This window comes from Amaranthus tricolor, chromosome 5 (assembly GCF_026212465.1).
Source record: "Amaranthus tricolor cultivar Red isolate AtriRed21 chromosome 5, ASM2621246v1, whole genome shotgun sequence".
In the NCBI taxonomy this organism is placed as follows: Eukaryota; Viridiplantae; Streptophyta; class Magnoliopsida; order Caryophyllales; family Amaranthaceae; genus Amaranthus; species Amaranthus tricolor.
Window position 1 is genome coordinate 26,828,629 of NC_080051.1, and position 15,183 is coordinate 26,843,811.

Consider the following 15,183-nt stretch of genomic DNA (forward strand, 5'->3'; position numbering starts at 1 on the left):
TAATCAAAGTGCTCAAATTCAGTATCAAAATCCTCCATTTTCTCAAAATACTCTAAATTCTTCTTACTATATTCCTAAATATATCCCAAATTCATCTTATTATGTTCCTCAAAATACCCAAAATTCTCAAACTATGTTTCACCACCATCATCAATCTCACAATGTCAACTCTAATATTGATAACTATTCAACTCCAATAAGGGGTGAATGTTTAGACGAAAATGAGATGGAGTATGATGATGATGATGAAAATGAAGGAAATGATCAAGATGATCAATGTTGTGAAGATGGAGGAAATTCTGTTCATCATGTTGATGCTAGTCTTTACACCCAACCATCATTTCAAGATCTAGTTTCACAATTTGGTTCACCACCGAACTTCACTCAATTGGTTCAACCATCTCAACAGCTACCTAATAATAATGATGAAGCCCCTATACCTTCAAAGAAAAGTTGGGATTTGATTGAAGATATTGCTCTCATATGTTCAATCATGAACACAAGTACAGATCCAATTGTGAGCACCAACCAAAAGATAAGAGTGAGGTGGCAAAAAGTTAAGGAAGCTTATGAAGCAGCGAGGATGGAACGACCCCATCTGATCCCACGAAGAACCGCCGACATGCTTAAATGTCGTTGGGGTAGAGTTGCTCCAGCATGTTTCAAGTGGTATGGAAGTTATGATGAGGCTCTTAGGAGGAAGAAGAGTGGCACGACAAAGAAGCGCATTTAATCCATCAAAGAAAACACGGTTACTTTAACTTGATTCAGCAATGGAAAATTTTAAGAAAGTATAACAAGTGGAAGCAAGTGGTAAAAACTAATCAAAAAAAACAATTGGATCAACAACCAACTGGTGATGTTAGTAGTAAAAGTAGTGGGAAAAGATCAAGGATGGAAGAAGATTCTGAAACACCAACAAGTGAACCTCAAGGAGGATCACCCACTCGCCCCGAGGGTGTGAAGAAGGCTAAGGCTCGCATGACTGGGAAAATGGTTGCGGATCAATCAATTCAAGCTTTGAGTGCATTTGGAGAGAGTCTTCGACTTAATTCAGAAATAATGAAAAAGAAGACAGAACTTCAAAAACAAAATGAAGCCCGAAAACAAAAACAACTTCAACTGGAAGAATATCGAATGAATTGGGAGATCTATGAATCATTAAGCAAAAAGGAAACTCTTCAGCCATGGGAAGCTGATATGATGGTTCAACTTGGACAATAACTTCTGAATTACAATCGTCGATAGATATTTTAATTATGTAATGTCTTAATTATGTTTTAATTATATATTGTTTTTAATGATGGTTTAATTATGTAATGTTTAAAAATGATGTAATATTTATTTGAAGTTAACAAATTTTTTTCTTAAATATTAAAAAATATTTATTAAAAATTATATTTATATTTATATTTATTAAAAAATAGTATTTTTATTAAAAGAATAATTTTTTTAATTATAAAATAGCAGATCTATTTTAATCAAATAAAAAATTATATTAACTTTGTACATGAAAATATTATTATAAAAAAATAATGATAAATGTTAGATAAATTAAGGGAGGGAAATTATGGTGGGGTAAAAAAAGTAAGAAAAAGAGGATGATGACCTTTTAAAAGAGGTCATTGTTAATAAAATTAGGTTAAAAGATGAAATTTTAAGAGAGAGAAAAATTATAAAATAGTAAAATGACCTTTTTTTGAGTCATGAGTAAGGATCTCTTGGGATAAGGCGTGTTAGGATTCCTTCCACGACCATCTACTTCTAGTTTAGAAAAAATGCAATAAAGAAAAGGGTATTGACCTATTGACCATGATTGACCAGTAGAAAAAAACTTGTATGGAAGTGTCAAAAAGAGTAGGCTAATGGCTATGCTGAATTGCTGATTTGTCAATCAGATACAACTTCCAAGTAGAAATACAGTAACTCGGTTGGCCCATCAAATACAGCTTTATTAAAAACCTTTACTCTTACGGTCTTACACATAGGACTAGGAGAACCAGTTCCCAGTTGCCAATCATCACATGTTTTCCTTTTCTCTTTCCTCAACATTCCTGACCTGCCTCAAACAAATCATTCCAATCCTCACTTTATCTTTTTTTTTTCTTCCCTTTTTTATTACTTCACTTTGTGAATTGTAAATTAATCAACCATAAAAATTGCATCTAGTTTATAAATGTTATTTTATTAAATTTTATATTATTAAAAACAATTTAAATTGATTTTTAAAAATTTAAACTCGATGAAATCAAGTCTGCTTAGACATTTTTAAATTTTACATCAAACTACAATTATAATTATCGATTAATATGTAGGCATTATTAGACATAACATGGATTGGGATTTGGGCATGTAGATGAGACAAGCACTATTGTTAATACTCATGGCTCGGTATGTCATAATTCATCAATTGTTACAGCAAGCTCAAGGTGGTACTAGTTTATGAAATTGACACGACATAACACATAGTCTACATCTATTGTTCGTCAAACCCATCATTTGATAACTAATCTTCGAATATATTATTTTGTTATACTCAGTATCCTGAAACATGCCATATTTTAGCATGATCGACACAATACGGACTATCATTCTATTCACACCAACACAGCCCAAGGAAGCCCAGCATAAATTCCAAGTATAGTGATAAATCATAAGTTAGAATATAAAATATTTTTAAAATATCCCCCATTTGCAACTTTGGGCATATAAAGTTAAGTCCATTGCCCCATACAAACATTGACAATGGATTTTTACAACAAACACGCCATTTATGGCACAAAATCAGCAAATTATATTACCCGATAATCAAGGAAAAGGGTACTCTAAATAACATTACCAGTAAACTATAGTACTCCAAAAGTAGTACTTTAACAAGATCAATAACGATATTAGGATTTAGGATTATATCCCAACACAAAAAAAAAAGAACCACTCTTGTTACTTGCCCTCTTTAGGCATTTTCTAAGGGGTTCCAGTTCTAAACCTCTGATCTTAAGTTAACCCACTAATTGCTAATTACACTTAAATAGATTATATTGGACTATTACAATTGTAATAGAACAAACCCAAATATAATGGGCAGCTAAGCAGGCTTTAGAGTTGGCCAAATGAGTGAGCCAAGTAAGCAAGGGCACCCACAAGAGGGGCATTAGTATAAGTAGTTGGTTCAGATTGCTCATAATCATTCCGTTCATCCGGGTACATATCATGAAGATCCGGCCCGCCCACAATTGCACCTACATGTACATTTGGATTGGGTGCTTCTGTGTTGAGGAAATCAAAGCCAGCAGAACATTGGATCTTTTGAGGGTGTTTTGCAATAGATGGTAGTGATGCACCTCTGTGATGGATCCTTTGTGGGAATCTAGGCCCGTATCCGACCATGTATGACATCTTTTTGGGGTTTGAACCCAATAAATAATCAACCTGTTTTTTGGCAATGGTACGAAGGGTTTTGGCCGTGATAATAGTTCCACCACAAGAGACGGTCATACGAGAACGTTTGAGGTATTTGGCGTATGTTAAGAGAAGGAATGAAGTTGATGTCACATACTGCATGTTGCTATCGCTCATTCTAAATAGAAGTCCTCCTGCATTACATTCATAAATCACATTTTATTATAACCCACTTTTTAACTAGAGGTGGTTTGAACACTCGCGTCCCAAGCACAAATGATGAAATCGTAATAATATACCAAATGAAAACATACGACTCTAAACCCAACTGACGCCCAAATAGTAGGCCCCTTAACATTGATCCATTTAAATTTAAATTAATTTACATTATTTGAAAATAACCACTTTGAAACATAACTCAAAATCCAATCGCTGTCCAAATAGACACTCTATACTTTAATTTACATTTGAAATGTTGGTGTTTCGCAATTTACCCACACAACTTGAGATAGGGTGTGTTTGCAAATGGTTTTTTCGGTTAAAATTGATCTTTGTTTTTTGAAATTAAAAAATATAATTAAAGTTTAAAATTGGTTAATAATAACAAACAACTAATTTGTATCAAACGTCTCTGTAATAGTTGGGTTTAACAGACAACTAACAACACATTAAAAGGATAATATAAGGGAAGGGACCCACCTGGAGTGTATTGTGCAGTAGAGAAAGGGGCACCAGGAATGAGTGAACAAATAAAATTATCAGAATGGCTTTTGTATTCATGGAGTGCTGGCATTCTTTGAACAAGAAAAGACTGCAATTTTCATTCAATTATTTTTTTTGAAAAATTAAAAAATGGTTAGATGGGAAATACCAAGAAATTGGGAAAAAGATTTAGAAAGAGAAAAAAGTAGCCTACCTTAGAGAGAAGAATTCTAGCACCAACATGTTTGTTATCCCAACCAAAGGTAAAATCTTCCTCACTAGCACCTAACACTTGCCCATTTCTTTCTATGTATTTCAAGTACATTGGGTTTCTGGTTGCTCTGTGTAGCCAAGCTGCTCCCCACAATAGCTCATCCTTTTTCATCAATATAAAATCAATTATAATAATGAAAACAAAATTGTCAAAAAAAGTAGAGAGAAAATGCTTAAACATTGATGTACCTGATAACCAGAGTAAGAACAATAGAAGGGACAAACATAACTCTTGAGTCCATCACTGTATGACCCTCTGTACTTATCAGCAAACTCGAAAACCTTCACCCAATAAATAGACAAAAACTTAGAAAAAGTTTCTTAAAAATAATGGGGATAAGAGATTCAAAATAATTCGATAATCCGATATTTACCCCACCTTGTAATCGAACCCGATTTGACTCGTACTCAAAAATAATTTACAATTACGTAAAAAATAATATTAACACAAAACTCGATTTCAAACATATCCAAAACACCTAACTCGAAATCATCCTGATAACCCGAATGATCACCTTTACCTGGGATCAACACACCTTTAAGGCTTTACCTGGGATTATCGAAATCCAAGGTTCAAATTAAACATTTATCTACCCTTTCACAATTTCAACTTTAAGGGGAATGTTTGGCATTTAGAATAAAAATTACATCATACACATTCTTCTAAACAATCGTTCGTGATCGCGGTAATGGAAACGAAAGTGATGCAATTATATAACAGCTAAATTACCAGTCGAACCATTAAATATCCATTAAGGTACCCAAAATGCGGATTTTCTACATCTTTACCACTCAAGAAATATCGGTTCGTTATTTGTTGAGAATTGCATTCAAGATTGAGAGAAAGAAAGTGAAAATATACCCTAATAGCACGATTCATGAGAATCCTAGAATAAGCATTGTCACTTCTTCTAAACACCATAGAAGCAGCAGCAAGAGCAGCAGCAGTTTCAGCAGCAACTTCAGTTCCTGGGTTATTTCTATCAACTTTAAACACACTTCTTGGAGTATCCATATCTTCTGGTCTTTCCCAACAAGCATGGTCTTTCTGTGCATCTCCTACCTTCAATAATTTTCCAATTTTTTCACATTTTGTTTTGATTTAACAATCAGACTTCTGATTTGGATTTAGTGTAAGAAATAAGAATCATACCTGAACATAAATGGTGTCTGGATGAGCAGTAGCTTTGAGAAGATAATCAGTAGCCCAACGAACGGCTTGTTTGGCATGTTGAAGTTCTTCATGCATAAGTCCACCAAATTCAATAACGCTCCATGAAAGCATTGTGGTTGTGAATGCCATTGGAAATCCAAACTTAACATTGTCTCCTGCATCATAATATCCTCCTACTAAATCCACCTGCATTTGATTACACCCATTCAGATTTTAGACAAAAATTGAAAACCCATTTCATTATTCATCCAGATTCTTGAAAAAATTGAAAATCCATTTCAAATTTCATCCAAATTTAGACAAAAATTGAAAACCCATTTCATTTTTCTTCCAAATATAGACAAAAAATTGAAAACCCATTTCATTTTCATCCAAATTTTAGACAAAATTGAAAACCCATTTTATACTTTTGTCGAAAACGTCGAAAAGTTGTGAAAAAAGGGTTAGAAGTTTACAACAAGTTTCACTCCACATCAATTAATGGAGAAATGTAAGGAACATACACGTAAATCAGATCCATCAGAAAGGCCAGAATCTCTCCTCCAATTGATTCTTTGGTTAGGAGGAAGTTTACCAGACCTTTGACCCTCAAAAAACAAGATAGATTTAGAAAGAGCGTCTCTGTAATTATGAGCAGCAAAGCGGGAATGGCGGTGAAATCCTCTGTAAGGGTTATTGTGGTGAAAAGGGTAGCCATTACAGATGAAAAAAAGGGAAAACAAACAGAGAAAAACAAAAACAGGGGAAATTGAAGAATAAGCGGCCATTGTTTTTGGAGGGAAAATGTAGGATGAAAAATAAGGGTTTTAAGTGTACAGAGCGAAGTAGCCAATTAGTCTTGGCTTTCTCAGAAAAAGCAAAGCTTAGAGGCTGCTTTGGAGTGCAGAAGAAACAGAGTGATTTGCTGCAATATTTATAGTGTGGAAAAAGGTTTCTCTGCCTTCTATAATTATGTCGTCTTGTAGTGTTAAGTGTTCTAAGAATCCCTCTCCTTCTCTATTCTAGCCGTGTAGTAATTACTACCACCTCCTATTTTTTTTAGTTGTCCCATTTTGATTTTGGTACAGCTATTAAAAATTTAAGAGTAAGTGGAAGACCATAAAAAAGCTGATAGTTGAAATATATTTTAAGTGATTGGATTAAATGTTAATAATTTCGTCCTTTTTGTTAAATAAAGTAGCTAGAATTTAATTTTAGAGTAAAAATTGAATTTCACATTTCCATTAAAATTAATTTACAATAATACATTATTTGGTTTTTTTAATTGACATAGCATAAAAATACTTAACTTAAATTACAAAAATTACATAACCTAAATTACACATTATAAATTGAAAAAATAAACTAAGTCTTCAATTATTCCTTGATTTCTCCAACGTTTTTTGAACAGCAACCGAAAACGAACAACCCTCTCACCACATGTGCATGCGGATATTAAATCTTCATTGATTTTAAAATTTAAAAAAAAACAAACACAGTATGCATATAGTGTTCAAAATTGATTAATTGGCAACGAAAAATATGAACATTTTGATTTTGAAACAAAACCATCAAACACACTAGAATCAGCCATCATATACAGCACACACTTCAACAGAAACATCAAAAGGCAACACAGTGAAGAGGCACTTCATTATTTGGACATAAAGGTAGATCAACGTACATTTGAGGTCATTTTATTTTACTTGGGATTTAAAGATGAACAATTTTTTCATCAACAACAATTAACAAATGCTCCTGGACCAGCAATAGAGACATAATAGAACGCGGACACAAAGTTAAGTAATACTCCAGAACTAGCAACAGAAACAACACCAACAATAAAACCAGCTTCAATAACAATAACACCAACACACGCATCAACATCAAAACAACCAGCACAAGCATCAACATCAAAGGAACCAGCTCAAGCATCAGACACATCAACATCAAAAGAACCAGCACCAGTAGCATGAACAACAACATAAGTAGCACAAGTATCATGTATATATGACACATATGAGTATACTTTTAGGTTACTTGTTTATAATCACTTTTGGGTGAACTATGTTAGGTAAATGTTTAGGTGTAAACACGATGTAGAAAAAAAAATCATCAAGTTGTTTAACCATAAACATTTAAATGAAATGGTAGCTTCAAAAGATTAATGATGGCTTCAAAAACAAAATCAAAAAAAGTTCATCTCAGAGAACAAAATGTTCTCATCACAGATACCCCGTAAACCGTAGTAATTACCTCCTGAATTTGGTAAGAACATAGCCTCCTAAACATGATGTTTGGTGGCTTATGAACTGAAACCCTAGATTGGTGGCAAAATTTGTTGATTTAGGGTTTATTGTAGTTATAATCAAATGTTTACCATAAAAAAAAATAGGGCAGAAAATCAGAACATAACACAAACATGCATACCATCAAAAAACATATACACAAAATCATCATAAGTCAAAAAGGAAAGATGTATCCATACAAGAGAAGGGTCCTCCAACATCAAAATCAGACTTTAATTCATCATCATCTAGTAATTCTTCATCTGAGGAAAGGAACAAGTTCTCAATATAAAGATCTTGCAGATCTAATTGTAACTCAAACAAAACCTCAATTTCTTCGTCTTCAGAAGTTAAAGTTGTTCCCCGGTTAAGATCGGTTTCAACAAAGCTCGTAGGAGATGAAGGAGCTTGATTGTAGTAGTCAAACCAAGAATTAGGAGGACCAACAAGATCACTATCTTGAGATGAAGACAACCAAGAAAGACAAGAACTTGGTGACTCTGTATTCGAAAACCCAGAGGTATATAAAACCCAAATCCGTAAAAACCAAGATCTATAAGACAGTCGAACACCAAAAAATAGAGGAGAGAAAGGTGAAGGGAGATGATGAAGGAAAATCGACACACAAAGTGAAGAAGGAGGAAGTTGAAGGAAAATCAACACATACAGTAACAATGGGGATGAAGAAGGAAGATGAAGATGAGGCACGATCAGGGACGATGAAGAGAGAGAGAAAGAATTAGGGTTTCACAATTAGGAATGAGGATGGGGGAGATTAATTATAAAAGGGAGGGAATCATTAAGGGTGCTAATGAGTGATTATGTAGATAATCAGTTTGGGTAAGTAGTGTAAGCAGGGGTATTTTCGTAGTTACGTGTGTGAACTTAGGGTATTTAAGTAAAAAAATCTGTGTCAAAAAAGGAAATGAGACAAGTAAGGTGAATTTACCCAATAAGAAAATGGGATAAGTAAAAAGAATAAGAGGGAGTAATGATTAATACTCATTTAATTAATTTTTACTAATTGAAATGGATCAAAATTTATTTGATTCTGAATATTATGATTTTGTTAGATTGATACTGATATTTGCTAATTGAAACTGATTTAGATTAATTATAATTGATTTTTAGTTATAAAGTGTAACTACATTTTATTTATTAAAAATAATTTTTAGTAGTGCAACCAAATTAACTTTGTAATTGATATTTACTGATTAAACTTGATTTTTACTAATTAAAACTTATTTTTATTAATTACTCTTTAAGGTGAAATACATAGGGTCTTAATCAAGGAAAAAGGAAAAAATAGTTAAAAAGGTATATATATGGGAAAAGTAAGAGAAATATGTAAAGTGTGAGTAATCGGTAAAAAAATATAATTTTAAAGGTTCGATCTTAATGTTATGGTCTTTTAAATGTTTGATTTTTCATTTATCCTACAAAGATCTAAACTTTACATGTTATTTCTTCTATAAGCTCAAAATGACATCTTATCAATTAAATGTGATGCATGCTTTTAATAAAACCACATGTCACGTTGTCATTTGTTTGTAATTTTATGTATTCAAATCTAAATACTAATTGTCACATGTCTAATTATAATTAGCTACAAATAGAAATATAAAAAAATGCAAAATTGAACAAATTTCAAAAAGATAATGGTATAAACCCTTGGAAGTTGGAACAAAGGTAGCACTTTTGATTTTCACTTTGTTGGTTATATTTCCTTTTTGCATGATTTTTAAGAATAATTTGAGTTCCACAATTGAAATATGTTACATCAACATAGATGTAGCAATATTTCATAAGAATATATTTTTAACTTTTACATGTCAATAAAAAATAATGTTCAAATTTTTCCATCTTTTTCGGATATATTATAAATATAATGAACAAAATGAAATAAAGAGAGTACTAGTTAATATGCTTAATCTTCCCCTCACATAAATATTAACATGTGTTTCATTTTAATACTTAGTGTTCTTTAAAATTTACATTTTATGTTGTAAGATTTATTAAAATTCTCGTGTTATTTTTTATTTAAATATTTCAAATATTTCGTCTTATCCTTCTTAACCAATTAACAAAATTGAATATATAATTTTACTTACCGTAGTTTTCATGGGACAAAGAGTTTATTTTCAATACAAAGATATATTTTCCAAACTATAAAAAATGTATTTTAAAGTGAAATTTTAATAAATTTGTTTCAATATTTTTCAAATACTACTTCTATAAATTTTTAAAACGCTGAAAAAAAAATGTTTATTATTATTTGCAATAACTTTACGTAACTTTTTATTGAGGGGTTGGTTTTTTGCATTTACTCTTTATCTCGAAGAGGATTGGATATGGGAAGTATGATGCATATAAATGATTCCTGTACTGCAAGTAGGTCAGTATGTCATGCTCTTTGGATGTGTTATGTCAATTCATGCCATGTACTATTCATTTTTGATTTGAATCAAAGGATAATATCCATGTAGCATGTTGTTCATGAATTCTTATGCATACATATACATCTTATCAAGAAAACATTTATAAGTTTTTTTTTTTAATCCGTGTATTTGGGTCAGCCTACGTGCATCAACGATTTTTAAGAGCCTCCAAGAAAACGATTAAGAAGATCTCTTAAACAAAATCCCATAAGGATGGCAATTCAGTTCGAATCCGACTCTAATCCTTTAAAACTCTAGACGTGACCAATTCAAGCTCTATCTTATACTAATTATAATTTTAGATTTTGAAAAACTACTTGGCATTTTAATTTAGATCAATCAATCAAAGTATGATAATTCAGATCAAGAGAAATAAAATACGCCAAATCAAAATGCGAAAAAAGTTTGTTAAATTGTAGTATTAGGAATATTTCTCATGTTAAACTTGAATTTAAAGTACATATTTTTTTGTTAAATTGTATTTGAAAAATATATTTTGTTAACTTCGTATGCTTTAAATCATTAGTACAATATCACAACGATAAAGTTTGATAATAATTCCGACTTCGTTGGAAGTCCGAGAGTCCAAGTGGAGGCAAACTTGGAGTATGCATAATCCGACTTCGAGTGGAGGTGGACTGAAAAAAAAGTTCTACTAAAATTCGAAGTAAAGTCGGAGTATGCATAATTCGAGCCGAGTCCGACCCATTGCCAGCCTTAAAATCCCATAGCTCAATTTTAAAATATATTTTAAATGCTTTCAAGCAATGGTTATAAGATACTCTAATTATATTGCCTTCAAGATGAAATCAATATTGTTTACTTTTTTCCTTAAATATGTAAGAGTATTTTTAGTTAAATATAATTATTTTATAGGGATAGAGAAAGTATTTATTATAGTTTAATTTACCAAGGTACAACACATTTGAATAAATAAACAAATAAAAGAAAGATTATAGTGAATAATACAACATGTCAACATTTTTCTTACAATAATACCAATAAGAAGTAATTATTTACAATCTTAAAATAATTAATTAGAAAAACAGATAAATTATACCGACTCGTCTTATAGTGAAATTGTCTCATGCAAAACGAGCTTTAAAAATAACATAAACAATAAAAATGTCAAAATCTTAATCTCAATAATCGAGGACGATTGTATGAACTAATTTAGAAATAAATTTTTCCTTTGTCCCAATAGATTTGAAGCAAAGAGAAATTGTGAGATTTTTTAGAAATTATTAATAAACAAAGAGAAAAATGAATTGTGTGGATAAAATTAAAAAAAATTAAAAGATATGAATGAAATTAAATAAAAGTAGTGGATTATTAATTAAAAATAGAAATGATGCAAAATGAGTGAAATAGACTAAAATAAGAATGAATGTAAAATGTTTTGGATAGTAAAATGAAATAATGATTGGGCAATTCGTTGCGTTGATTGAGGAAGACGACATTAACGGTGGATTGGTAATTGAAGTTAGAATTAGTTAGAAATAAAATAGTGGTGGTATGGAAAAGTTATCCACAAGAATAATGTTATGAACTTGTGACAATCAACTTGCAAATAGAGGGATAGGGAGGGTATCTCACCAATCACCATTACCGTTCTAAAAAAGTGTCTCCAAAATTGTCTTGCGTGGTTAGGTATATACTCTATGAAAGGGACTAACTCCACAAGTCCTTATATTTATTAGAACTTAAAATAAAAATTTATAAAATTTTACAAAAATTTATTTGAAAGTAAAAAAGTTTATACGAAAATACTCCCTTCTATTTATAGATAATGGGACATTTTCACTTATTAATATCCACTTTTTATAATATTTCGTTATGTATAAAAAAAAATATTAAACATTGAATAAGTGTATTGAATAGTGTGAAAAAGAAAATATCTCATTATCTATGAATAGGAGGGAGTATGTGATTGTACAGAGGTGTTCAGACGAACATATATAATGTTCGAATGAGCATTATCTGTCAAAATAACTTTTTGTTTTCGAAAACAAAATGAGGTCAAACTAGCATGATTCACTAAAACATATTTTGTTTTTGGTGAGATATATTTAGCGATGTTTAATTTAAATGTCATTACATCAAATTTCTAATATAGCATATATAGAGGATTTAATGACATTTATTAAACCCTTTAGCAGCATAAAAAAAATCACTCTAAAGCTTTTTGCGATATAAGATCTAGTGGCATTTCTCATAGATTTCACTATAGATTATAGTAACAATTACGTATGCTACTAAAGACCAAGTAAAGTGTTGTAGGTCACTTTATAGTTATAGTGAAATTTAAAATAAAAAGTAATAATTATTACACTAAAAATATAAATTAGTGACATTATAATGCCACTAAATACAATATTACAAAAAGTTAAATTTGGTATAGTGATTGTGCTCGAACTAGCGCAAGTTCTGTGAGCTTCTATTTGCTTTTGTTATGTACTTGCTTCGTATATTTCAAAACACTATGGACATTAAGTTTTAATACTCATTTGTTACACTATATACAGTACATGGGAAATTGATTTCAATTACCTTTATATACAAATACCTTAGTCAAAATGATTTTTGAAATGTCAACTTTTAGTGGAGATGGAGTGAAAGGTATTTGGAATTGTAAAAATTGACTTCAATTACCTTTTTATATGGATAACCCGCTTAAAATGAATAATTTTATGTTAACGAGAGTTGTTGTTGGAATGATTTGTCTTACATTAATGAATTAAAGATAGTGTGTATATGTTATAAGTTATTAAAGTCATTCCTTCCATTACCAAATAGTTTTAGGAATTAGGATGGTATTTTCTTAGACTTGTAATAAGTCGAACTTATCTATACAAAAAATTTGCCTGCATTACTAAAATTCCGAAGTCCACTTGTTATAATAGGTTATTTTGTCAATGTTTGCCTATTTTTCTAAGTGTGCAAATTCAACGAAAGACAATCTTTGTAAACTTTTTTAAATAAAATAAACCAAAACTGAAAAAATAAAGTAATACATAATAAATTAATGTTTAAGTCTCAAATTTTGATTGCAAACAATTAATTATACACTACTGACTACCCTTAAAATAATGTGTCCTTAACAATAGGTGGATGCATTTGGAGAACTTGGAGTAAGTAGGAGTGCAGGGGTGTAATAAAATTGTGAATAATTTAGATTTTTCTATTTTTGAAGTATTATGGTGTAAAGTTAAAGGAACAAAACGAGTAAGACGTTAGAAAAAGTCAGATAGGCACATGGATAGCAGGGTTAGAGGTGAAGATAGTTGAGAATTGATCGATGGTGAAATTAAATGTGGGATAAAGCTAAGGATAAGTTGTTGTTAATTGATGAAATCTACCATAAGTTCATTGACTACACAAGGACCACATAAGCTTGAGAAAAAAGGCCCATCCTATTCTCTGTTTGTACTTCCAGACTGCAGTCTCATGAAATAAGAAGAGCACATGTTCTCTTCACATTTTCAACTTACTCAATTCTCTCTCATCTTTTATGTTATGTTTGGAAATAATGATTTTATTTAAAAATTTTAAATTGATTTAAATTTATTGTTTGGAAAATCAAAAAATTTCAAATTTTAATTTGAATCAAATTCCATCATTGCTTTTAAAGTAGTTAAAGTTGAGAATTTGAAAATGACTACTCAAACCTTGTCGTTCTCAAATTCTTCATTTGTGATTTCATAATTGAAATTCATAATTTAAAATGAGATATTTGTTCCCAAACACTACATTAAGTTTGTTATTTAAAATGATAATTTTTTAATTATATAACATATTTTGGGGTCCCATGAATTATGATATGAGTGTAAGCTAAACTAGTGGCCGCTTATCACACTAACTTTTTAACTATATTAATCGTTAAGAAACCAACTCAACCAAAAACGTAAAATTAAGTCTCAAAATATATTATATAATCTAATATTTTTTTTATAAGATATCACTTTTAATAGAAAAGTTAATGCGACGTACAAGTTCTTACTATAAGGAGAAATTTATTCAATGTTTTCTTCAGATTCCCATTCTTGTTCAAGTATGGTTCTGACAATGAAACCCCAACCAATCATTTCTTTGCTCTCCTCTTTAACATTCATTATTATTTTCTTAATTCTTTTTTTTCTCTATTATTAGAAAACTAACTCAACAATCACTCTTATCCGCGTCTCACATAAGTGCTTTGTGAGCTATGATATAATTATATAACATGTTTTTCTTATACACTGTACTGAATATTTAACTTAAATTTATTGAGTAGTAGATAGATTTAAAACCATAATTTTTATATCATGTTGACTTTTAATATCATGTTAAACAACCAATTCAACTAAAAGTTTATTAGTTGAATTTGAACAAATTTATATTAAATTGTAATTTTTCAGTTAAATTATAACCAATTTAACTCTATCATTTTTTTTTAGGTTTTAAATTTTACTTTTAACATGCATAATGAGAAAAATAGTTTCATATCAAGGGTACACATAGGCAAAGTCATAAATTTGAAGAATTGAGCAAAGTATTGTTACACTAGTACATTAGCAAAGTATCAGAAGAGGTAGAGTTGTCAAATAATGAGGCAAAACAAGTCACGTGCAATACATGCTTAATCAAACGTGGAACTTAATGGTCAACTCTTATTATTCGTAAAATTGGTAGTCTGTCACAATGGGCAACTCTTATTATTGTAATTGATTGTATTTATTAAGTAAAAGTAATTTGTGTTTTAATATTTTTTAAAATTGGTCTATATTAAAATAGTATGAACTAAATTCATATAAAAATAATATATTGATTAAGTTCATACAAGACTTTCTCTCAAATTCAACATAATACTTTAATTTTTCATCAGCGAGCAGCGAGCTAGAGTCCACAAGAAAGATCTCTTATAAGTGTGACTGTGTGAGTCACTATTTAA

General features: G+C 30.5%; 2 protein-coding genes across 2 annotated transcripts; one reads left to right on the forward strand and one right to left on the reverse strand.

Moving 5' to 3' along the window:
• Positions 1-133: 133 nt before the first annotated feature.
• Positions 134-733, forward strand: LOC130813623 (uncharacterized). The gene has a single exon (XM_057679461.1). The coding sequence runs from the start codon at positions 134-136 to the stop codon at positions 731-733; it is 600 nt and encodes a 199-aa protein (XP_057535444.1).
• A 1,912-nt stretch (positions 734-2,645) lies between these two features.
• LOC130813986 (endoglucanase 17-like) lies at positions 2,646-6,452 on the reverse strand. The gene is made up of 7 exons (XM_057679948.1): positions 6,052-6,452; positions 5,528-5,734; positions 5,237-5,437; positions 4,564-4,656; positions 4,316-4,477; positions 4,099-4,210; positions 2,646-3,593 (listed from the first exon to the last, which is right to left on the reverse strand). Exons 1-7 carry the CDS (start codon positions 6,313-6,315, stop codon positions 3,097-3,099), a joined length of 1,536 nt encoding a protein of 511 aa, XP_057535931.1. The 5' UTR covers positions 6,316-6,452; the 3' UTR covers positions 2,646-3,096.
• Between the last annotated feature and the right edge of the window lie 8,731 nt (positions 6,453-15,183).

Excerpts from the sequence above, each read along its gene's own strand:
- LOC130813623 (XM_057679461.1), top strand. The coding sequence starts at position 134 with ATGTTTCACCACCATCATCAATCTCACAATGTCAACTCTAATATTGAT.
- LOC130813986 (XM_057679948.1), bottom strand. The coding sequence starts at position 6,315 with ATGGCCGCTTATTCTTCAATTTCCCCTGTTTTTGTTTTTCTCTGTTTG. Across the intron at positions 5,735-6,051 it reads CTGATGGATCTGATTTACGT|GTGGATTTAGTAGGAGGATA; the intron begins GTATGTTCCTTA and ends AATCAAATGCAG. Across the intron at positions 4,211-4,315 it reads CTAGAATTCTTCTCTCTAAG|TCTTTTCTTGTTCAAAGAAT; the intron begins GTAGGCTACTTT and ends TGAAAATTGCAG.